This window comes from Electrona antarctica (assembly GCF_951216825.1).
Source record: "Electrona antarctica genome assembly, chromosome: 13".
In the NCBI taxonomy this organism is placed as follows: domain Eukaryota; kingdom Metazoa; phylum Chordata; class Actinopteri; order Myctophiformes; family Myctophidae; genus Electrona; species Electrona antarctica.
The window spans coordinates 42,207,749-42,234,290 of NC_136794.1; the positions used below are offsets into that span (position 1 = coordinate 42,207,749).

General features: G+C 45.1%; 1 protein-coding gene across 1 annotated transcript; it reads right to left on the reverse strand.

The window, feature by feature from the left end:
- Positions 1-246: 246 nt before the first annotated feature.
- On the reverse strand, positions 247-26,370 carry LOC306935412 (LON peptidase N-terminal domain and RING finger protein 2-like). The gene is made up of 12 exons (XM_079518455.1): positions 24,511-26,370; positions 15,484-15,602; positions 14,602-14,724; positions 11,721-11,876; positions 7,406-7,655; positions 6,996-7,095; positions 6,546-6,660; positions 6,265-6,386; positions 5,474-5,660; positions 4,735-4,869; positions 4,024-4,173; positions 247-3,882 (listed from the first exon to the last, which is right to left on the reverse strand). The coding sequence occupies exons 1-12, from the start codon at positions 25,283-25,285 to the stop codon at positions 3,724-3,726; spliced, it is 2,391 nt and encodes a 796-aa protein (XP_079374581.1). The 5' UTR covers positions 25,286-26,370; the 3' UTR covers positions 247-3,723.
- Between the last annotated feature and the right edge of the window lie 172 nt (positions 26,371-26,542).

Here is a 26,542-nt window from a genome sequence, read left to right on the forward strand (position 1 = left end):
GTCATTTCCTTTGGCGCTAGATAATCTCATGACCGGCGGCAGCGGGCAAACAAACAGTCTCCCAACAGAAACCCCTTTAATTCCAGAACAAATCATACCAATATGGCACAAACATAACTATTTCAGCCCCATTCCAGCAAGGGTTTAAGTGGGTTAAATTGAATTGACAGAAATGTGGAAATGGGGTTCTCTCTTCAACATGTAACATCTTGGAGAAGAGAGGCATATCAAGACAGGAACTCAAGATTGTTTTCTTTTTCCTTTATTTGCGATAAAAAATAGGTACAAGATTTTCCCTTTACAAATATACATGGAAGGAAATGCAGCATGTTGAAATCCCCACCCTGTACAGAGAACTACAGTGGAGATTCACACATGGACAGAGATAGAACAGAAAAAGACAGGTGTTTGTGTGAAATAATGTAATTAAAGAAAACACTGAAAAGGCCTCCGAGTTACATTGATATACAATTAATCATCCAACTTAAGATTTCACTATACAAATACACTGCTGGGCATAGCGGAGAAAAAAAAAGAATAATTCAAACAAACACAATCACTCTTAAGCCTAAATCCACTGTACATCTTCCCCAGCGATATCGAGTAATAGGAGGGCATACTGTACGATCCATTCAAATCAAATTAACCAGCTCCATTGTCTTATTAGCCAACATTTAACAAAACATTTGTCTTAAAGTAAGCAATAACATTTTAAACTTGAAGTAGCTGATCTTCAAGTTCACAACGTGTTGTCCACTTCTAGATCAGTTTTCGCTTTAACAATTGGACCATTTTCTTTAAGGATTTGCCTATAAGGACATGCCCAAATGATAGTGCAGTGACAGAAAATACCTCTTCCCTACCGGCTTCCCAACCACAAACACGGTCGGTTGGGTTTGTTGGAATGCCCGGCAGTGGCGTGCACAGACATTTAGAGGGGCAGGTGCTCAAGTGAAAAAAGGGCACCTTGTGCAGCGCGTGGAACCGTCCGGTTGCCTTAATAGTGTGAGATTTATAGATTTTGGGGCCTAAATAATATATTAGAAGCTTTTTTTATCAAGAATTGATCAATGTCACCAAAAGTTTTTTTTTTAAACCACTGTCCCCCAGTGGTGGGCGGGTACTGTTGAACCACTGTCCCCCAGTGGTGGGCGGGTACTGTTGAACCACTGTCCCCCAGTGGTGGGCGGGTACTGTTGAACCACTGTCCCCCAGTGGTGGGCGGGTACTGCTGAACCACTGTCCCCCAGTGGTGGGCGGGTACTGTTGAACCACTGTCCCCCAGTGGTGGGCGGGTACTGTTGAACCACTGTCCCCCAGTGGTGGGCGGGTACTGCTGAACCACTGTCCCCCAGTGGTGGGCGGGTACTGTTGAACCACTGTCCCCCAGTGGTGGGCGGGTACTGTTGAACCACTGTCCCCCAGTGGTGGGCGGGTACTGTTGAACCACTGTACCCCAGTGGTGGGCAGGTACTGTCGTAGTGGTACATTTCTATGGGACTTACTGAGGCACATATACACACTGCTGAGTGAGACGATGGAGAGAAAGCTTGGGGCGGAGGGCTTGCATCTGAATTTTGTCTCTCAAGTCCTGTAAGGTGAGTAGCAGCCGCTTGCCGTGACGCGTACAGGAAACTACCTCTATGTACAACACAAGAAAATAGGGTCTACACTCTAGACAGTAAAAAAAAAAGAGAAAAAAAAGACACCCACAAAATACAGCCAAACCAATACATTCAGTACTGTGTAAAGTTCTTACTCATACAAATGCATTTGCGTTGTATTTTGGTAGGCATGTAGTCAGTTGTCTTGATTAACTTCTGTTGCAGGCCCCCTTTGTGAGCTTATTTGAAGCACTGGTGTCTTTTTTTTAATACCGGTATATGTAACATGATCCTCTGCAATCTGATTGTGGCTTATAGCAGTGGTTCTCAAAGTGGGGTCCAGGGACCCTCAGCATTCCTTGGGGCGGTTCCAAATGGCCCCTTACAGGTCTGTAACTCTGACAGCGTACAAATGGAACGAAATCGACCCATAAGGGTTTTGGTTCCATTTGTACGATCTGAAGAGTTACGGGGATTGGGCTTAAAATTAAAATGTTTGAGAGCCACCGATGTACGGCCGTCTTTTCCTTCTCCTCCTCCATACCATTGCAGACCCACTGAAACCACCCAAACATGTGACAGTAAAAGCAGCGTTGCATGCTCTTAATAGTGCAAGAAATGAGAGGTCATACGGTACGGGCCAGAAAACTGTCTCAACGCTCAACTGTTCCAGCGAAAAGACCGCACCATATTGGCCTGAATATATGAGTGTTTTTCTTCTTCTGGAAATTTCATCTGGAAAAAGTGGAGCCATCTTACACCGGAGGTCCAGACTTGTAAATGTCATTACACATTCATAACAGAACATGGCGCCAGCTCTTGGCAAAAAAAAAAAAAAATCTCTTTCTGCCTGCAGTGAGCCACAGTCTAGGGCTGCAACCATTGCATCCTCTTAGCGATTATTCTATCAATTATGTGGTCGATAGATAAAGCTTGTTTTGTTTACTATAATATATATATGAACACATCAACTTGAAAAGATTTTTTTTCCGTCATAAAACTAAATATTTAGTCAATTTATCCACATAAGCCCCGTTTTATACTTTGTCGTACAACTGTGTTGCGCACAAAACGGCAGATCTCCACGCTCGCTGTGAGATCTATATGCTTGTAGGCTATTTTTGCTAAGCAATGATTTTATTAAAAATCTTTGGGTTTTATTTTAATCGGTTACAATTCTTTATCAGTTAAACGAGTTAAATTAACTGTTGCAGCCCATATCACAGTTGCAACTAGCACTAGACAGTATGGAAAGAGGAAGCAGCACGTACAAGGGTGCCATGTACACACACGCACACACACACACACACACGCACACGCACACGCACACGCACACGCACATGAATGTCTTTGCTTTGCACAGCACCGGTTCAATGGCCAGTAGTGGGATCGGGTGCTTTTTTTCTTTGTGTGTAATAAACTTTGAATCGCCTTGTTGTTGAAATGTGCTACAAAACTAAACCTGCCTTGCCGTGCTTGTGCAGGTTAACAGGTAGCATGCTCATGAGGAGGAGCCAGACAGTTCAATGGTAGCACACAACGTGTGTCAAATAAAATTATTTCCTTTATAGAACCACGATTTGGAGCTGTAGTCGTCCCACGGCTGACACTGGTACGAATGCGACCAGAGGCACTTTACTGCATGCCATGCGAGGGGCTTTATTCTGCTCTCTCTCTCTCTGTTCTGTATATGTCTGGACTGGAATAAAGCAAAAACTCCCCCCCCAAAATAAATCATGTGGTCATTTGGTCTTCAAAATATTGTTGAAGAAGGGGGGGGTGGCGTCATCTTATAACCTTGTAGTCGGGCAAATGCTGTAAATGGAAGGATGCCTGGGCCAACAGACAACATGACCCCCACCCCTCCCACACAGTACACCCCCTCACATCTGAGGTTTTTGAGAAGTCAGAAACTGTGATGTGTAGTCAGAAGGTGGGGTTCTTCGTTTTGACCTCATGAAACCCGATTAATTTGTCACACGCAGGCGAAGTCTGGAGTGCGATGGAGCACAAGCTAGGCCCGATACCGACAAACGGATGCATGAAAGCAAGAATGGACTGCATAAAGACGCTGAATGGTCTTCAATTTGTTCAGAGCAGCCCCGGGGACGAATCATCATCATCGCGGCCTCTTGCGCGTGACGAAGATGAGGACCCTGCGGATGGCGATGAGGCGGTCTTTCAGGGAGGTCATGGACAGGATGGTGAGCTGAGCACGGTTTTCCAACGGCAGAACCGCCAGCAGCCACCAACACCAGGCAGGTCCACTGGCGCTGGCCTACAGGGGACGGACGGGAAATTAAAAGTTATAGAAAGAGAGAGATCCAATGGCTTTCCACCAACCTTAGCGTTGTGTTAAACCATCACATTACAGAAGACAAGATTTTATCGGTTGATTTTCATTAGAATCAGCTAGTACCTGTGGGTCTGGGTCTTTGCTGGGCAGGTGTCCAAAGTGGCTGAGGATCTGATTCTTCATGTCATCTCGTAGGGAGGTGAACCAGCTGCTGGCCTGCTCGTACACCGAGTCGTGCAGCTTCACCAGCTCCGCCAACTCCTCCCCCTCCACCTGAGAAAACAAAGACCACACATTAAACCCCACACCGAGCCCAATGTACACCACTCCATAGTACGACAGTGTCGCTTAGCCGAAAAGAGCTGATCTGCAAGCTGTGATGATAATTTACATTATTACGTGTTTTCATGGCATACATTATGAAAATTATTATTATTAAATGTAAGGTCCGCACACTGGAATATGCTCCAAAGCTTGAGGTTCCTTACCTCAAGCTTACCTTGCTTGAGCATGATGTTTCGAGCCTCACGGCTCTTCGTGAGCTTATTCCAGTGTGCAGACCTTACCTTTTATCTATTATTCTCAACCTCGGCCCGGCACCTGGCTTGGATGTGCATGCTTGGATGTGCATGCTTGGATGTGCATGCTTGGATGTGCATGCTCTAGTGTACTTTCTTATGGGTTCCGATGGTAATTCCGACGGAGCATTACTACAAGCTTGTAGATCTGCTATTTTTGAAAAATCGAAGAACGACATAGCTTTTTCAGAAAACTGTCAGGATGTAGAAGACATTTTTAGAATCTGATCTCAGGTCAAAATGGGTTCACACACACCTTCTTGTCCTCCAGGTATTCTATCTTGGCGGTGTTGTACCCGTCTCTCTGGCCGTGGCTCAGGACCTTGAAGCGCGACACACCGATGGTGTCCACCACAGAGCGGCCGTCCGGGAAGAACTTCACGTCACGTACCTGGAGGACAGTTTGTTTAGTTATTAAGAGGAAATAACATAAGAGATATTCTTGCTCGTTTTGGTAGCATGGTCAATTCAATACAATTCAATGGGCTTTATTGGCATGAGAGAACATTTTACATTGCCAAAGCAAATGGTCATTGGTCCGTAATCTACAACAATATAAAATACCATTTATTTTTATGGACGTTTTTATATTATTATTATTAAAATAATTATTTTTTCGTAATATATTAAATAAATTATACTGGTCACCCTTAAAAATAATAATGGATTGCATTTTTTATAGCACTTTACTATGCACTACGTGCCTACTCAAAGCGCTTTACAATGGTCCATTCATTCATACATTGGGAGGTGAAGCGGCGAACAGTCAACGCCAGCGTCCTCAATTCCCACAGTCGCACCCCAAAGGTGGCAACCACTGGAGGCAATGTGGGGTTCAGTGTCTTGCCCATGGAGACTTTGACATGTACAGGACAGGAGGAGCCGGATTCGAACCGCCGACCCATGGATCATTGGACGACCCGCTCTACCTCCTGAGCCACCACCCTTACATGCCCTCTCCCCGTCTATTGAACCACAGAGACCTGCAGACCCACCTCCAGCATGCAGCCATAGTCTGCGAAGCCTTTCAGCTCATCGGAGATGCACATTCCAAACTGCTTCGTGCCCGTCTCCATGGAGCGGCGGATCATGAGGCGATAGCGCGGCTCAAAGACGTGCAGCGGACAGGGGATGGTGGGGAAGGCCATCGTGCACACAAAGATCGGCACTTCCTGGTTTAAACTGCAAGTTAACAAGAGGAAGGGCATAGTTAATGATTAGCTTGTGGGGGTGTGTGTGTGTGAGATGAGATGAGATATACTTTATTAATCCCTGAAGGGAAATTGAAGGGTTACAACAGCATAGTGTGACACATAAATAAAACTACTGGACAAACAGACACAAGGACATAAACACACAATACCAGGACTACTATAGGACCATATGCAATGGGAGGGGGGGGGGGGGGGGGGAGTCTGTACTGCTCCGTATGCATTTTCGGGGGGGGAACGTGTGTACTTCATTAGTATTACTACTAGAATTACTATACTTGTGAGGGGGCCAAAGTATAGCAGAATTTGAGAAATAAGATTGTGAGGACAATTTCCTCACAAGAGAATTTTTATAGTTCAAAAGTTTAGGCTTGATTTTTCATACTTACAGTATTTGTGCGCTTTTGTCACACACCAAAAACAGCCGATGTGCAAGCTCACAACGCATGGCAGCACGACACATTGTGAGCTTGTCGATCGGCTATTTTGGGTGCGTGACACCATTGCCCAATTAAAAGAACCTTGAGTATAGAAATAGAAGTGTGGTGTGTGTGTGTGCGTGCGCGTAAACTGACTTGGACAACTCCTTCATCTCCTCCTCATGGATCTTCTTCCTCTCTGCCAGCTCGTCTCCTAGGTAACGCTGCAGCACCTCCTCCATCAGCAATGTCTTTTTATAGCCCCTGGTGGCCAGGTACTGTAATGTCAACACACAAACAATTTACATTGAGGTTTTTTTTCCATGCCTGTGAGTGAGTGAGTGCGTGAGTGAGTGAGTGAGTGAGTGAGTGAGTGAGTGAGTGCGTGCGTGAGTGAGTGAGTGAGTGAGTGCGTGCGTGCGTGCGTACGTGCGTACCTCAGACAGGTTCTCCTTGCAGAGAGGACAGTTGGGGTTGTGGTCCAGACAGCGCTCTAGACACTTGAGGCAGAATGTGTGTCCACAAGGGGTTGCTACTGGCTCATAGAAAAGCCTGGGAAGAGACAAACACACAGTCAACAAACACACATTAATGCACCTTGTTCTAGCTACAGACAGACTCATGCTGCCATTGTCGGGTGCCCTTGCAGATCGCCCACAGGGATCCCAAGCAAAAGTAGTTAATGTAGCATCACAATCATTCTAACAACTTTATCCATTTATTTCACATACATCTTATCTTCTGGGGGTCCCTGGCACAAAACATTTTCAGTTTGTGTTCTATAACCTTGCATTTTGTGTCTAGTGCTGTGTCAGCATGCCCGCCCGTGTGTGTGTGTGTGTGTGTGTGTGTGTGTGTGTGTGTGTGTGTGTGTGTGTGTGTGTTACCTCATGCAGAGGGAACACTCCATATCTACAGCGTCCAGCAGTTGAGCAGGCACAGTCCTCCCTCCACACGGGACACGGCTCTGAGACGAAGTCGCCTCATCTGGAGGGCGGTTATCAAAGCCAAAAGGTTGTTGGTTAACATGAATGAATGCATGTTTTGTAATAGGGTTGTAACATTTTATCAAACGTATTGATTTAATCCTTATAACAATTATAATGAATAGATTTTTACAAAAGGAAGCTTTTATTTGTTTCAAAATAGCGAAAATGTCCAATCTGCAAGGTCACAATGTACAGAGAGAGATTTTTTTTGTGTTATTATAAACTTGAGCACACAAGTTAGTAACTTGAGAAAATAGTCGATAGTCGCAGCCCTAGTGTATTTTCCATAGCTACTGTGTGCTACTTACCAGCCTTGTGCAATTTAGACGGAGGACCAAAAGCTATGGAGGAGGAGGAGGTGGCGTCTCCACTGTGCTTCCTCTTAAGGCCACTGGGGGGCGATGGCAGGGCAGCCAGGACACTGGCTAGGCTCTTGCTGCTACTGCCCTCGTCTCCGAGGGCCAGGTCACATTTAGCAGGGGAGAGGGGAAGCTGGTTGGGGGCGAGTGAGGAAGGGCTGTCCTCCACTGGAGCCGTAGTCGCGCTGAACTGCGATTCCTAGGAAAGGAGTGGAGCAAGAAGAGCAGAGCTGTTTTTGGAAGTACCTTCCACAGAAGTCCAAGTCAAGTAACAACAACAAGCAAGCTGATCATAGTTAAGTAAAACTTAACAAAATAGTGAAACCTTTAATTGAAAAAACAATTAGGCTTGACCTAAAGAATAAAAAAGGATAATTGAATGCCACAGACGAAAAACAGTCTAAGTCCACACTATTGATCCATAATGTATAAATGCTAGATAAAGGTTCAGGACAACGAGGCCTTTTCGTGGAGGGGTCAGAATGAAATTTGGACTTAGACTGTTTTTCGTCTGTGGTACTCAAAACTGTATTGTGTGTGTGTGTGTGTGTGTGTGTGTGTGTGTGTGAAATAACAATACTACAACAATATTATTTTATTCTAATTGTTGTACTTTTGCTGTAGCCAGTAGCTCAAGGCTTTGCACCCTGCTTTCCAAATGATCTCTCGACTAGCAGGTATTTGTTTATGTCGGCCATTGTAAAAAATAAACCAGAGAAAAAAAACCAAGTCAATTTGACTTTATAATTCTCTTTACTAATCAACCACTGAAAACCATACTGGTTCAGCGTCATGGCGGGGATGGCATGGCTCCAATGTGGATCTCGTGACATCAAATCAAGTGGCCAACATGTGACATCAATCATTTATGACGCCAGTTGTGTATGTCATTTCTATGAAATTTGGACAAGGTTTCTGTGGCCTACTGGCAGCAGTGTGCACAATACACCTAGTCCAGATACTGTCCTCAGGACACACACACACACACACACACACACACACACACACACACACACACACACACACACACACACACACACACACACACACACACACACACACACACACACACACACACACACACACACACACACACACACACACACACACACACACACACACACACACACACACACACACACACACACACACACACACACACACACACACACACACACACACACACACACACACACACACACACACACTTTGGGTGTAAAGAAAATTCAGTAATCTTTTTTTTGTCTGTGAATTTTGCGGAGGGACGCTCTTTCTCAAGTCTGCTAGGATGCAGACTTAGATGGGACCAAAGCTTGCTGAATGTCATTAGAATGCCTTATTCTAGACTACTAACGTGGGAAGTTTGGAAAATTCCTTTACACCCAAAAAATGGGTGTGAAAAAAACCCCAGTGACCCTCTGCTAGATGGCTAGCCTCCCACTGAGCCAGTGATGTAAATAGGTTTTCAATGTAATGGGTCCCGGGATGCACAGGTGGTCATTCAAATGAGTCCCAAAAAATTCTTATGAGTCCCAAAAAAAATCACACCTGTGTGAAGTGAGTGGTGCAACTCCGTGAGGGGGTTCGCGGGGGGGGGGGGGGTTCCAGGGGGCCGGGCCGGTTCCGGCGTGCCGTGCCGCGTCCGAAACGGTTGAGAAATGACAGAGTTACCGTGTGGCGGTCCCTCTACTGTACTGTCACTGTAATGTATTGGCACCCCCCAAAAGCATCATATATACAGTTAATACGTGCGTGTGTGTTTGTGTGTGCGTTAGGTTGCGCACAGATGGTGAAAAACAACCATGCTATTTTTGTGCTCATACCCAGACACACACATAGCTCCGTAAGGGAGTGGTTGCACCACTCAAAAATAATAATAAAACATTTTTTATAAAATATATATATAAAAATCACACCCGTGTGAACTGAGTGGTGTAAGGTTTTATATAGCATGATCAGCTGTGGTCTGACGTAATGAAATCACACCCGGATGTGATTTCACAACTGGCTTTTTTTGTGCAGAAAAAATTAGCATGGTTGCTACGGTCATCCAGTTCACCCGGGTGTGATTTAATTACGTCAGAAATTATTTTGAACATAGCAACCATGCTCATTTTTTTCTGCACACAAAAGCCAGTTGTAGGAGTGGTTTACACCACTCAAAAATATCAAATAGGCCTATACAGTATATCTTTTTATGTAGGGTAGTAGTATTAGCAAGCACAACTCAGTAAGAAATACTAATAGTGGGCAACAGTGGATTTAACATAGCTTAATATACCAACCAAAAGTTGCAGTTGCAATTATTGTACTTAGCCAAAATGCAAATAGGTTTGCCATTGTGGATGTAAAATAATTTATTTGGAAAAGTGGAACTTAGAAGTCACTTGAGTCCCTGTCTACGGGGAAGAATGGCAGCTGCAAAAAAGACAGATTCACAAGCTTGCGCGTTGAGAACCTGCAGATGCGCCTGTCTCTGCAGCGCCGTTTACAACGTGTTGAGAGCTTGTAGATCAACGTGAACGAACCCTGACACCAGCGCTGCAAAAACAAACGCGTTGAGAACCCGCAGATGCGCCCATCTCTGCAGCGCCGTTTGCAGCGCGTTGAGAGCTTGTAGATCTGTCTGTTTTTGCAGCGCTGGTGTCAGGATTCGTTCACGTTACAGGCGGACATGAAGTGAAGTTCAATCAGTGCGTTGAATCAGCAGCAGCAACAAGCTAATAGCCAACACCACCACCACTAGTCTGTTAGCATAGCTTGTTGCTAACGATTTGTCACTCCGTCTTTTTCTTTTCTCTCTTTTATTATTTCCCCCCCCGACTTCACGGGTCGCGCATTGGGTTGTGATGAGACCCGATGTTGCAGCCTGTGTGTGACCGAAAGAGTGCTAGACTTCCACGAATAACAGTGTGTGACCGAAAGAGTGCTAGACTTCCACGTAGAACAGTGTGTGACCGAGAGAGTGCCATAGTCTTCAGTGCAGCTGCAGCCAGGATAAAGTTGCGTCCACAGGATGCAGAGGCTGATGGTTTATTGCGTCCCATAACTATAAAGTGCGTTTTGGGACGCAAAACGCACCCTATTTACATCACTGCTGAGCCCACCCTAAATAACTAAAAGGTCCATCATGCGGACCATGCATACACGCTAGGGATGTCCCGATCACGCTATAATGCTCCCGATCCCATTCCGATCATTGGATTTTGAGTATCTGCCAATAACGATTTTTCCCGATCCGATATTTATATTTTTATAGAACATTTTATAGAACGTGCCATATAGTGGTATATAATATCCCAAATCACAGACAATATCCAGTCTAATATCATGATATGAATATAAATACTGATACTAGGGATGTTCCGAATCGATCACATGTTTTTGATCCCCATCCGATCATTTGAATATGGCGTGATCTGCCTTGATTTTCAATCACGTGATTGGATCGGGACAACCCAAATACACGCATCCTTGTAACTTATTTAGCAATCGCCTCACCCCTAGTCTACAGCTCTGCCCATCCCCATAATTGAATAACCATACCGCCCAAGCCAGTTACCACCAAGTTTACCTCAAACACACGCTATAGAAAGGCAGAACAGTGTGCAAAACAGTAGGCTAAACTACAGTTAACGTGGGCTTGAAGTGAAAATTTGAAAACCCCTTACTAGCACATTATTTCCTCAATGATGGGTCCTCTCCGGGGACCACCTTACGGGTCAATTTAGTTTCATTTGTACACGCTCTGAGTTAAATAAGCACTGAGGTTTGTACGGTGTAGATTAGGGTCCATGAGATAAAACCAGTGTTCATCAATTGGGGGTCAGTGGCCTAAGTAACGCATATCTTCTGTCGGGTGGAAACTTCATATGTCCAAAACTGTTACTTACTTTTCACGATTCAAAATTGAATAAAAAAATAAAACTAGAAGATCTACAAGCTGAAAACGCTTCACATCTCGAGCTTATGCATCTGCTACTTTTGCTGCTTTTGTGTAGTGCTGTGGTACGATGAAGTAGGGCGTTCATTTGCGAAAGAACATTTCATAAATTAAAATATGGAGATAAGAGTTTTCTGCCCGACAGCGGCAATATAAAACTGGGAGGGTAGGGGGGGGTCCTTGAAATGCAAAAGGTTAAAGAATCATTCACTGCCATAGATGGCAGCAGAAGAGTCCGCGTGGAATGCGGACAGCATGTGTTGGTTGGTGTGTGTGTGTGTGTGTGTGTGTGTGTGTGTGTGTGTGTGTGCGCGCTCCTACCTGTGAGGATGAGGCAGGTCTTAGTGTGAGTGGTCTGAGCGAGCTGAGCAAGGCGCTGGGTTTGATGAGGCGAGTGGCGGCCCCTCCCTGCAGCGGGTGTAGCGGTGTGGGCATGTCGTCCCTCTCAAACACAGAGGAGAACACCTCACTCAGCACCTGGAGGCAAAAGGTAAGCGGCTATCAGTTTAACGGACGGACCCATTAAGAAGACCTGAGGCCGATGTCCATGTCAACAGTTTTCTGGTAAATGGTAAATGGTGCATTAATATAGCGCCTTTATCCAAGGCGCTTTACATAGATTGTGCATTACATTCACCCATTCACACACACATTCATACACCGATTGCAGCGGAAGCCATGCAAGGTACCAACCAGCACATCGGGAGCAATTTGGGGTTCAGTGTCTTGCCCAAGGACACTTCGACATGTAGACAGGAGGAGCCGGGATTCGAACCGCCGACCCATGGATCATTGGACAACCTGCTCTACCTCTTGAGCCAGTCGCCCCAGCTCTTTAACGGACGGACCCATTAAGAAGACCTGAGGCCGATGTCCATGTCAACAGTTTTCTCACTTTCACTTTGATGGATGGATAAAATACGGATGCAATTTAAGTGGCATTATAGTAATCACTAGTGTAATTCATTTCTGTATTTTTGCTACTGAATTTAAAATTTATTTTATTCAAATCAATATTTTTTTATATAATTAATTACATCAATTAACTGTTGTACCCCTAAATATTAAAATCATTACAATTCTGAGCTGCCATGGTGGCGCAACCAATTTATGCAGTGAGCCCATAACCATAACATTGAGAGTTTGATTCCCTGCTCAGGAACTCTGTTTCATGTCCCCACCATCTCGTCTGCTCTCACGTCCAAAAATAAATAACAGATCTGCAAGCTCACAATGTGTTGCAGCACTTGTTGTGAGCCAATAGATTGGCCATTTTCTGCCATTTTCTGCATTCGACAAAGCATATCAGGTCTACACTGTCCTATGGCAAGAAAACAGAAATGCCATAAAAACAAGAGCGATAAAAATAATCTTATCAGTTGTTGTTACTCCACCAAAACCAGACAGTCTCTCTCTCTCTCCAACCTACAAACGTTTCTGGGACAGGCCTGAAGTGTTACACAATCCTCTGGGAAGTGCCGGGGACATTTTCTTGGCGCTACATGTTGCACCTTGCTCTTCCTAGGAATCCAACGAGCCACGAGCCTCATCTAACTAAATTCATAAAACACTAGTCTGCACCAGACCGTATCGTATGTTCACTCCCTTGTGTAACAGCTGTCGTCACAGTGTTGTGTGTGCATGCACACGTGAGTGTGGTATTGCTGGACAGCGCAGCTGAAATGGGGGCAGTGTGTGTGGGGTGGGGTTGTCTGACATGAGGTTTAGCATTGAAGCTAAGCTTCCTTGACATGCATGGACACGGATAAACCCAGCGAGAGATATGGTTATCTTATCTGCTCTGATAAATATTCACATGATAGGTTTCCCTTCTATCTTACAAAACAGAAAAAGTGCCATGATACAACACAGATTTTTTTTTCTCACACAAAGTCTACTTCTCCTCTGTAAATATGAACTGGGACTTAAATCATGGCTGGTTATCTACTAAATATTGCACATGGTATAACAGGCGACAATTCCTGAACTGGATGCGGCCATAGGAAACGGGTACTTTACTTTAAGTTGTTAACCACCCACTGTTTAACCACTTAAGCCCCATTACATTGTATTGTTTTTTTTTAAAGGTATATTCAGTGATTTCACTTAATTCAAATATCACTTATTTTTTTGTTTTGTTGTGATAATCCTCCCTACTATAGAGTGTGCTGACCATATAAGGAGTTCCTCCCTGTCCTCAGTTAACCCCTGAGGGTCAAAAAACCTTAGGTTTCATTTTTGGCTAGGTGGCAAAGCCTTCATCCAATCAGGATAGAGAGGGGCCTTCCACCAATCATGATCGAGCGGGGGTGGGCCTTGGTGTGTGTGCTGTTGGCCTGTCGCGTGTCACCCCACTTGTAGACTACAAGTTGTAGTGCGTGCATGTGTACATCTTGTTACCGGGGCAGACCGGGGGGTTACCCAAATCACTGAATGCTCCTTTAAAGGAATGCCAGGTTGAACGTGGTTTCAAAGCAAAAGCAAAGACTAGTTTATACAAGTAAGACGCGCGAACGCGGGAAGCGAACGCAGCTCGTAAATTGCAAAAACAACAATTAGAATAAATTACGTAATTTTGTAAGGTTTTTTTTAAGTTCTTTTTTTGTGTTTAAGTTTTTTTTTTAAGTTAAGTTTTTTTTAAGTTTTTCTTTCCTTTAAGTTTTTCCTTTTTAAGTTTTTTTTTTAAGTTTTTCTTTCCTTTTTAAGTTTTTCCTTTTTAAGTTTTTCTTTCCTTTTAAAGTTTTTCCTTTTTAAGTTTTTCTTTCCTTTTTAAGTTTTTCTTTCCTTTTAAAGTTTTTCCTTTAAGTTTTTTTTAAGTTAAGTTTTGTGTGTGTGTGTGTGTGTGTGTGTGTGTGTGTGTGTGTGTGTGTGTGTGTGTGTGTGTGTGTGTGTGTGTGTGTGTGTGTGTGTGTGTGTGTGTGTGTGTGTGTGTGTGTGTGTGTGTGTGTGTGTGTGTGTGCGCGCGTGCGTGCGTGCGTGCGTGCGTGAGTGTGTGTGCGTGCGTGTGTTTTTGTGTGTGATACAGCTGCGCCCTCTGGTGGTGGGCGGGTGGTGTTACAGCGGGACAGACACACAGACATGATCTGCTGGGTCTCATAGTAAATGCTCACTGCGTTCGCAATGATCTGCTGGGTCTCATAGTAAATGCTCACTGCGTTCGCAATCACTGCGTTCGCAATCACTGCGTTCGCAATAACTGTACCTTCTGAGCTTCCAGCTTGACCTTCGTCCAGTTGGGCTTGAGCGCCACACACATAAAATACTCCTGCAGGGCCTCGTCCTTGCTGCCCGCTTTACTCAACGCAGTGGCTTTTATGTAGTGGGCCTGGAAAGACAGAAGAGAGAAGATAATATGTAACCATAAAGCATTAGTACTGCCAGAAATGGCTTGGTATGGCCTGGGCCGGCTTACGCCAGGGCTCCACCGGACGCGTTGCGTCTCCATCGCGTGCGTCAAAAAACGCACCGGTTCAATTTTAATGCACGTGTTAAAAAACGCACCGGTTCAAGTTTAATGCACGCGTCGCGTCTCCGTCAACGCAACGCGGGCAGTGGAGCCACCCTTCATTGATTAAAAAAGGGAAAATTCCCTGACGGAGACGCGACGCTGACGCGCCCGGTGGAGCCCTGGTGTCAGTGGTCCAGGCACCTTGGCTGGTAATCCAGCATGACAGTGTGTCGCGGGTTCGGCCCCGATCCCGACGGACTTTGCTGTGTGTACAGAATGCAACCTAGGTTTAATCAGGCATTAGACCTCGCAGAGTTGTCGCTGCCTGGAAAAGGTATCCACAGATTCCTCGTCACACCACATCTTCTAATCTAAATAGTATCTGTGGGATCGGTTTACCTCGAAGCACTACCCAAAACATCATCCAATGCACATTTAGAGCGAACTAGGAGTACGCGTATCGATGTAGTAATGTCATTAAAAATCAATTTCCAATTCATATACCGGTAGGTTCATCTTTACACCCCTGTTATGTATTAATCGATATGCCATTTCCAACAATGGCACATTATCAGTAGAAACTTTCCGCAGTAGTGTACAGTAATTAAACTCTTCCCCTCATTGACCGTCTCTCACCTTTGGCCAAAGAGGTTTGATCCTGCATATGCTACTGGCATCTTGGACAGCTTGACTGTAGCTCCTCATCTCCATGTGCAGTTCAGCCCGCTGGCACAACAGTCGGCCTGAAGAGGGTGCTAGAGATCACAGGAGGGGGGGGGTGGGGGAGAGAGACACAAACAGGTCAGGCTATTGCCCCAGGGTGTATAGTGACATTCTCCAGGTCTTGGAAGTAGGCTAACTATGTGTTGTAACATGGCATTAGACCCATTTTAAAATGTAACTTCCCTATTCCTTCAATTCTCCCATTAACTACACATTACACTCTGCAACATACATGTATATCTCTGCCGTCGTGGAGGTTTACCATTTAACTCGAAAATATTCCATTTTTCAGGAAATGAAAAATATATATTTTTCAGGAAATGAAGAAAACCTTATATTTTTTAAATAAAGCAATACTGCCCCATCAAAGTTGGTATTGTGACTTTACATATTGTCAATTATTTGCATGAGAGGGGGAGAGGTGGTGGAGTTAGTTGCTTTAGCAGACAGTTTTAGGGTCCAATGGAGTTAATGTTTTGTCCGAAGCGCTTTTTACTACTTTTCATTGGTTCAATATATTCGCAATAACACAGACGTAAAGGGTGTTCAATAGCACCGATTTATGCAAAACAAATTGAGTTAGGTGGTTTCCTCCCGACAGCAACGAATACACATACACACACAGTACATAGTAACAAAACTGAGAATCTCTGACAGAAAGGTCTGTGTGATTCAATTCTCTTGCGTTACACGTGCTAGCCAGCAAGTTATATCAGCAGCAGCATATTGCTGATGAGCCATGCCATCTATTTCTGCTTGTGTCAGGTCTGAAATCATGTGACAAAAAAGTACTTAAAAGTACAAGGAATTTGCGTATTAAAATCTGCAATTTTCCAATTTTATTTCTTCAGGGAGAATTACAGTTGAAACAGCTCACGTGTCTATGCCACGCTTACCAACTGCACACACGTCGGTGTATAATGGTACAGACAAAAAGTGTCCTTTTCAAGCAAATCATATGCATGACTTACTTTATTGTGAGCCCTGTTTGCACTAGTTAGTGCACTGTGTCATTGTCGTGTGACCTATATTCTCTGCATTATCTAGCTATACAGCCACAACAAGGGATGGTTGTTCAGTGGTGTCGGAACGACACAAGTCATTATTGCACGTGAGGAACACCACAGCAAAAATCAAATTCTAGCTGCAGGTGTTTCACAAGAGGGGCGTTGTCACCGTGGGAAAAATGCTTGTACATTTTCCCTCTGGCTGTTGTATTTTATTTCATTTCCTATTACATTTTTTGTAAGCAAGCAACCACAAATCAAATTTGTCTAATCTAAAATCACACTATTTTATAGAACCGATTTCTGATTGATAATCATCCGTAATGCTTACTACTGTATGTGGGTAAAGGCAACCAACCAGCTAGACTAGAGTTCAGAAAATTATCTCACTCATATGCTGTGCAATCCCTCTCGCTCTGTAATTCGGTTCGCGTTGCAGCCATAATTGTTTTGCATCAACCACAAAGTCAATTATTTTGTGTTTCTTGAAAGCACAACGTGCTCGGGTGGCGCAGTGGTAACTGGTAATGTCCCTGCCCTCCACCACAGAGGTTGTGCATTAGAATCCACCATGATGCATCCGGCTTTGTCAGGAGTCTATGCAAACACAATTGGCCCGTGTTCAGGGGACGGAAGCCGGGTGGGGAGGGTGATATCTATGGGCTTAGTTGAGCAGGCATCTGTCAGCAGGGAGTGTTGAGTGGGACGAATAAGATGAAGGCTCTACGTCCTCCCAGAGGAGGCTACTCACTGGCAGGTGAGCCAGTAGGATGCAACAGCAGTGAGACAACACAGAAATGTCTGTGTGGATCAATTGGCATAACCACTAAATTGGGCATAAAAAGGGGGTAAAAATTATGATTGGCTACTCTATAGAAAAACTAAATTAAATAAGCACATTGAATTGCTTGCTGATGTGTCATACAAATAAAACCGCCTTGACTTTTGAGTTCAATAAGGACAGAGAAATTCTAACCAACCAATAAAGATGTGTATTTTCTTTAAACGAGTATTAATAATCACTCGGTCACAATCCAGTAAACCAGTGAAAACCCTGTGGCACGAACAGTCGCTGAATGGACTTTCTGGTGGATCAACTATCAGTTACTATGAACATCACACAGGCTAAAGCCTCTTAGCCACAATGTTACAGTACCAGTTTGAATCCAGTTCATGACCTCTTTAAGCGGGACGCATACTCCAGTTTATCAGTGACAGACATACTTCTAACTGCGTGACTGAGGGATAGATGTGTCAGAGAAGGATGTGCATTATGCATTTTTTGGGGCATAATTTTCTGATGATCGATTACTCATTCGTTTTCACTGTAATGTACTGTACTGTATGAGTGTTGTTATTATTACAGACAATAAAGCTAAAGCAAATGCACAGGTCTTCCAACTGATGGCTGGTCAAACTGAGAAACTTGCCAGCTATGAGGGAGAAATGGAGGCATGGGTGGAAAATGGGCTTGGCATACCATCAGAAATATCGGCTGCCCAATCCATTTTTTTAACACACAACGTGACTCCATGAACAACACATGTTGTACAAAGTCAGGATCGAATCTTGCTTGAATGTTCCTCCACTTCACTGCCTCCCTCTCACCTTTCCTATTGTATATATACTAGAATTTCGCGGGCCTTCGGCCCGCTCATCCCAGAGTTGCGTTGCCCCGCGTTGCGATACAGAAGTCCACAGATACAGAAGTCCACAGTGACACGCGTTTTATGCAGCTGTTTTGTGTTGCAGCGCGTGCGCGCGCGTGTAGTGTTGTTGTTCTTATCCATATATGCGCCTCGGTTCGTCCCGTTTGTTCCACGCCAGGTGTCGATGCAGTCGTTTGCGCAATTTGCGTGTTTACATTATTTTAAGTGTGTAGGCATACCATATTCTGAATGAGCAAAAAGAGGACACATGCGCGCGTGCATGTGGATGTGGACATGCGCGTGCACGTCGTGCATGTGTTGTGCGTGGGCGGTTCTGTTAAATTCAGATGTCAAAATAATCTGTAGCCTAACATTAAATTGATCAAATATGCTCTATATTAGTTATGTATTTTTTGAAAGCAGTGGCTGTCAAAGGTGTGATCCAGGGACCCTCATGGTTCCTTGAGGGGGTTCCAAATGGACCCATTATAGGTCTGTAACTCTGAGAGTGTACAAATGGAACCAAGTGGACCCTACAGGTGTGTAACTCTGAGAGTGTAGAAATGGAACCAAATGGACTGTTTTATAACTTTTAACTCTGATACTGTACAAATGGAATCAAATGGGACTCTTATGGGTCCATTTGGTTTTACTGTCAGAGTTATGGGGGTCCTTGAAATTAAAAAGGTTGAGAACCTGTATGCAATGGCGTATGGCTTGTAAAAAGAGAGACCAGCCTATTCTCCAAACCATCATATGTTATGCTTTGCTAGGTTGTACAAAATAATATTGGGTCAGTGTAATTTGCAGGAGTCACCGCGCGCACAGCTGCCTTGTCTGTGTTGACATGACATGGGCTTGCAGGACAGAACTTTTATTTGTGACAGACACATAGTTGCTTTGCAGACAATACAATCTGCTTCTCATTGGTCAGTCACAAAGCTAAGAAAACAATGTGAGAGAAAAGGTAAGGAGTTGCTAAGGACTGGAAAGCGCTGTCTTTGTCTATCTGTGTTCCTACGTGAAGACGTGTGTGCTCTGTCTCTCTCTCGCTCTCTTCTCTCTCCTCCCTCTCTGGGGTGTGTGTGTGTGTGGGGGGGGGGGGGGGGGGGGGGAGTAGTTGCGCTGCCTTCGACAGTGCTATACTTCTCCAGCAGCGGTGCAGAACCGAGAGAGTGACACATTGTTGTGGATGTAAACGGCGCAACTTGTAGCTGTGAAGAAGTTTGGATTGTGTAGTCGCAGCGGTGCTACAAAGTGAATGTTACAACTCGCACGGTGATATTGTAAGTTGCAAATGCGAGTACGTAGTGGCACTGGCGAGCCCTGTGTAGTGTAGTGCCATTGTCGCGGCATCGCGAGGCGATCCAAATTCCCCCCCCCGCGCACGCACGCACACACACACACACACTGTACGTAGCGGTTTGTTGTTGCAGCGCGCGCGTGTAGTGTTGTTGTTGGTATCCATATATGCGCCTGGGTTTGTCCCGCTTGTACCACGCCAGGTGTCGACGCGGTCGTGTTAGCATTATGGTAAGTCTCCAAGTTAGAATCAGAGTGTGCGCTGTGTAGTTCTAGTTCTTCTTCTTCTACTTGGTTTTGGTATGTGTGTGTGTGGGTGACGTGGTGGGCTGTGAGCAAATGGGAGAGGGAGTGTTGCCAGGTCCGCGTATTGTAAGCGAGTGGTAGTGTGTGTAAGTAGCGTGTTGAATGGCATTTTTTCTGTGCTTGTTGTCATAGACGTGGCAACAAATTAGGCGGGGGTGTCGGTGCTTGTGGCGTGTTTGTGTTTATTATTGATATTGATATTGTTTGCGCGTGTGGACGGGAGGCGGCTTTAGTGGCAGTGCAATGACAATGTTTAGGCGGCTGGTGTTGAGTCTGGGCGTGCGGCGCGACATGAGGAGATAGGGAACGAACGACGCGGAGGGTAAGTCTGTGACGTGTTAGTGTGTTGTTGCAGTGTGTGTTGCAGCGTGTTGCAGCGTGTCAGTGACGTAGTAGCTGGTGCCTTTTGTTCCTGTCTTGGGGACACCTTTTCAAATGTATAATAGATATCAGTAAACGACTAAATTAATGGCGGGGACTTCCACATTATTATTATTTATTATTCAGGCATGATGGTGGAGAGACAGGAGAGTTAGGGCAGGATGACAACATGCAGCCAGTTTAGAAACAACGGTGCTTTTACACTGGATTGTGGGGAAATGCATTAGTGAGTCAAAATACTACTTATCCCACTCTTAGTGATGGTGTCATGGTTAGCTTAGCTAATCAACCCCAATGGAGATTTAATAAGTATTGTGCAGATGAGACTGATACTGATGATTAATGATGCCACTCTCTAGGGTCTGTCCAGCCCTTAGAGTATATATGAATAGAGACGGCACCCGGAGGAAACCCTGAGGCGCAATGGACATAGTGGCCGAATTTGGTATTGCAGCGTGGGCCAAACACATGAACGCGCTGGTCCATTGATTATCATTGTGCACGTTCACGATGACACGTGAACGCTGTTTCATACGCGAACGCTGCCGTTTCATACGTGAATGCGTGCAATGATAGTCAACGGGCAGCGCGTTCATGTGTTTGGGGCAAATCCATCCCAGAATGCACTCTGTTCCTGAGTGAAATCACCTCATGCGCTTTTGAGCAACTTAATGCAAGTGGATGGGAGGAGATATCCGGTGCAGTCTCTATTCATATATACTCTAAGGTCCAGCCCCTTGGCAGCTCAACGCCGGCTAACCTCTTTCAGGTAAACTAGATTCAGAACACTTAAACGTTCCAATTCCCTCCCCTATCCCTTACATAACCGGGTTACTGGTTAGAGAGAATGGGGTCAACTGTATTGTGGCCAGTCCCCTGCCCCCAATGTAGAGCCAACAAGTAATGCCTGATTTATACTTGGCTAAGCTGCATTGCATTAGTAACTCACGCACTGGAAGCAGATCTACACACTTACAGCGCTTGGAGATGGTCTCGTTTTTGGCGCACGACAGCCACGCGCAACTAAATATAAATCAGGCTTAAGGTGGCAGCTAAAATTATTATTTTGATAAATTGTCAACTATACAACAGGTGTTGCAACTCAAATTTAAAGATGTTCAGTCATGTTGCCATAGACTAGACTAGAGAGTCGTGTGCTTTGGAAGTGTTGGCTCAACTCATTTGGCTTCAGTGAGTGAGGCTCACTAACTCTTATGGAATGAAAGATCCAGTTGTTTGAACTGGACGGACGGGGGGTGACCTACATCTTTATGCCTTCTCTGAATAGAACCGTGCAGTATAGTGAACAACACACTGGACTACTGTATGATTTGATGCTTCAATGCTGCCTTTACCTCTGCTTTTGCTAGTGTATTATTTAATTTCAGTTGTGTAAAGCATTGTGTAACCCTTTGTAACATAGACAATAGCATTGCGTTGAGAGCTTGTAGATCAGCCATTTCCGGGGCACGACCCCGCATTCTTTTGCTAATGAAGATGTGCCGTATATTATGGATTTCTATTCTCTCCACGCAAAATGTTGCGTTCGAGTTCAGGAGAGAGTTTGGAAAATGGCATTCTCCTGAATGCCACCTTCAGATAAGGCCATAGAAAATGCAGCATTCATGGTCTGGAGAGGGCAGTTTTTTTTACAGACGGGTAAAAGGGCAGGGGTGCGAGCTCCCTTTTGATGTCTGTGTGTGCATGTGTCTGGACAATAGCACTGGATGCCATACATTCAATGTAAATACTCAGACAAATAACACAATTATGACACTTGCGTTGCAAGTTACAACACATTTTACATCCTGGCTGTAATCCAACCCCACCTGCTATCAACCGCCCTCTTACCCTCTAAATGCATCCCTCTCTCTCTACACAGCACTTATCATGACATCACCGCTGGCATAGAGCACTAAGAGGTTGAATGAGGCCAATTGATATGATGGTATAATAATAAATAACAATTAATTAGGGAACTATCGATTACAGTAGCGACTGATTACTTTTTTTGATTAATTAAATAATGGAGAACACCTTTTTTTAATTATTAGGGATCAAGCTCAAAGGGTGTAGACCCCTTATTGTTTCCGTGAAAATTCTGCCATTTTAGCAGCATCATTCTTCACTAAATTCAGCAATATGGTAGAGGGCCATCCGGCCATGAGAACCCCTCAGGAACTGAAGCTCACACTCAGTCGTCAAAAGACCTCCCGATGAGTAAATTGTTATGATTTGCTCGATCCACTTTCCTGCCTTTTTGTGGCCACGTCAAAGTCTGTCTGTCTGTCCGTATGAGCACAGAATGTTCTCAGCTGATTGGCTGAGCACGGAATGTGATGTACGACAATGTGTGATGAAAGGTGCCGCTCACTTCACACGAGTGATTTGAGAGTGATCGAGTGACTTGCTGTCAAATCATTTCAGTCATCAATGTTTATATAGCTCATTGTGTATAATGCATATAGCTTTTTCTTTTTGGGCTTGACCTCGTCTTATAGCTGCTTGCAGCTATATTTACTTTTGTTTTTTTTATCAATATCAATTCGTCATTTTGATTAATCAATGCATCTTTATAATTGATTAAATGTTGCACCCCTATATCACACATGACTGGCACAGACCACTGCAATAATGGGGTCAGCCATGGCCGAGTTGAGTGTTAGTGAGCCCGCCTGGGAAGCCAGAGGCCTGGTTGTCCCAGGTACGATTCCAGGCCAGCAATGGGTTGCGTGTGACGTGTCCCACTGTCTTAACCCAGAGTGCTGTGGAATGGCTGCTCACTGCTCCTAGTTGTTATTATAAATGCAGAATTCTCTCACATATGTACATATTTATACATATACAGTGCCAAAAAAGACCCCATGGAGTGGGGACTATTCTAATAAGAGGAAAACAATGCCCTACTTGATCGTACTACAGCGTCACACAAAAGTATCAGATCTGCGTTTCAGCTGGCGCACCGTGAAGCAACACGTTTTGTTTGATAAGCAATACTGCATCAGACATCCTACCTACCACTCCAACCCCCACACCAGTGGTCTGCAATGGGGCTTCCTCATGAGTATGCCTCATATTTGGAATGCAGCTCCGTGAAAAGATGTCTGAAGGACGGTAAGGACCGCATACTGTGCATGCAGAATCTAGTTGTCCGTCTGTGATTCTAATCTCTCTGGTAAGGCGCTAACAGTGTGCAACAGTGGCATTGAATGTTCTCTACTCAAGATTAAAATGTATAAACATTCTACCGTGGGAAGGTATTGCTGCTTGCATTTGAAAAGAGAGCCAGTGGTAGACACCGGAGTTCCGTCCTCCTGGCTGGGTTAATAGCGGTTATATCACTCCTAAAAAGCACAGCCCTTCATTCATGCCCTGGTTATGTTCATGATAAAAATAACTTATAAAACAGTAGGAAAAAGAAGGGAGGAGGGGTCAGTGGAATACAGGTCATGAATTGAATTAAACATTGTGCACAAACATATGGGCTGTATTTTTTCCCTTTCAAATGGACTGAACATGAATTGACCAATACATGCATACTGTTGCCTTTGGGCATAGATGTAAAAAAAAAAAAAAAAAAGGGAAAAAAAGGGAAAAAAAGGGAAAAAAAGGGGGATAAGAATGCAGGCTACGTCATAAGCTATCATTATAAAAATAGGTTATATATGAATGCGGTGCTGCTTGGATAATGAGAGTGGGGATGTGATATAACTGCCTGCCTGACCCAGTAGGTTTTATATAAAGGTGAGAGAGGGCGCCCCTATCGGTGACACGAGGAAGTGCAACATAAAGTAGGTCAATGAGATTCACCTCTCTACTCATGCACGTGCACACAACAACCTAGCAGGTATATTGATTGATTGATTGAAGTATTTATTAACAGTTTGCAGAATTACCGTACATTTCAAGCACAACTCAATACATAAACTGTTAACCATGGACCGTGGACGACACATTCATCTTATGATGAATTGAACATGGTGGACCCTATTGTAAACAACTGTAATGCTTTATGGTGTCATACACAGTTAACAGTTTTGTATCGAGTTGTGCTTGAAATGTACTGTAATTCTCCAATCTGTTAATAAATACTTCAATCAATCAAACACCATAAAGCATTACACTTGTTTACAATAGGGTCCACCATTTTCAATTCATCATAAACTGTAACAGTATAGGCCTAATAGTGTTACACCTGCGTTATAATAAATAACATAGGTTTATACGATGATTGATGGAAGAAAGATGAGAAATAAAGCCTGTACTTGTCTCTCCCATCATACAGTCCTCCTTACCTAGTTCTACAGCTCGGTTATACTTCTCCAGGGCGTCTGCGTGGCGGCTCTGCTCCCTCCACAGCGCGTCGCCCTCCGCCCAGTGTCTCCTGGCCTTGCTCTCGCTCTCGAACCACTTGTCCAGCAGGCCGCTCACGACCACGTTCAGCCGCAGGCCGTCCCGCCTGTTCGCCACTATCTTGTGCCGGCAGTGCTTGCAGTCCCGCACGGCCTCGTCCTCCAGGCACCGCTTGCAGAACGTGTGGCCGCACTCGAGCGTGCAGGGCTCGTACAGCAGACACCGGCACAGGTGACACGAGAACATGTCCGGCGGTGGCTCAGTCATGTCGTCCTCCGGGTCCTCCGGGTCCTGGTCATTATTAGTATTATTACTACTACCGTGCGACGTCCCGTTTTTACTAGAGCCGCCTGCTGTCCACGCTGATATATTCAGCTCCTTCTCGCGCAGCGTGTGGGCAATGTTCTCCACCAGAAGGCACAGCTCCTCCGGTCGCAGCTTGCAGAGGTTGGCGGCCGTGCAGTACGAGTCCAGCGCCTCGGAGATGCGGCCGGCGCGCACCAGTGAGTCGGCCTTGCGCAGACACAGCCCGCGGTCGGGCTGCTGCAGGTCGGCCAGCTGGGAGCTGTAGATCTCCACGGCCAGGTCGAAGTCCCCCGCGCGGCTCGCCTCCTCCGCCACCTCCAGCATCTCGGAACATATGCCCGCGGCGCCGGGGTTGGAGAGCGGGTGGACAAACACTTCGCGGTGATGATGAGGCCGGACTCCGGTCTCCATCGTTCTTCCCCCCCCACCACCCAAGCCAGCCTGTAGATCGCGACAACTCCCTCCCACAAAAAAAAGTCTGGATGGTCTGAAACAAACAGAACCAAGTACTCCTTACGTTAGCTGGCAAACATGAAATATTTCGCTCTCAACCTCCTCAAGACGGCTCGTACCATTGTGTTGTCGCTGGCTTACATCAAGAGGGTCCGATCGGGCATGATGAATAAGGTCCCATGGTGGATTGGATGATGATGGGTCCGGGTTGGAGTTTGATCTAATTAAGAGAGCTTCTCCTCCATCACAAACACCCGGAGAACTGAAGTGACATCACATCATGGTACTTTAAAAACCAAACCCCTATTCTATCTATCACCTCCTCCCCCTTTACAGCAAGTAGGCGGTCGTTACTCGGTAATAACAAACAAGACAGGCGACATGGATTGGCGTTCTTGTTGTCACGTTATGCCACACTGACTGAGGTATTGAGATTACTATTTATTGCTAAAATAAACCGAGGTTGGTCTGTTGGTTGAGAGAGGAAACAGTGCTACTGTTAAATATAATGAGACACAGGAGGAGGATTCCGTCACAGTATTTATAATAATGTTGGACCTGCCCGGGATCCATGCACCGTCCACACACACCGGTGGCTCGACGTCGACAGAAAACTGTCCAAAAACAAAAAATGAAACAATTGTATTTTTAGCAAAAAAACTTGCAGTGTCACTACAAGGAAAACACCAAACAAAGACTCGTTGATCCAACGAGGCGCTTTAAATAAAAAATTATAAAGTGCACGAGCCTTGGACGTCACTTGTTTTTTTTATGTAAGAGACACACAAGACAAGCTAGCGAGCGTTAAACCCAAACCTTTCCTCCTCCTAACAAAACCCAACGTTCTGCGTTTCGAATGTGCCTCCAAACCGTCCAAATCGTCCGCCGGCGTCGCGAGCGGCATGGTCTACCTTACGAAAACGTGACAACGGTGACAACAACGGCGGCGTCCTGTTGTGGCTTCATGGCTCGGTGGTAGCAGTAAGCAGACAGAGCTAGCCTAGTAGCCCGAATAAAGATATTGACAAAATGATTTACACACTACTGACCGCAAGAGTTCACGTGACGCCCGGAGACGCGTTTCCAATTGGCCCGCTATGTGGCACGTTTACGTAAAACGACCGGGTGTTCATTCGCGTCGCAGTATTGCCGTTTCCGGTCTCGAGCGGACACGGAAATGGCTCTGCGGTTGAGTGCGTTGTGCTTGAGTGTAAA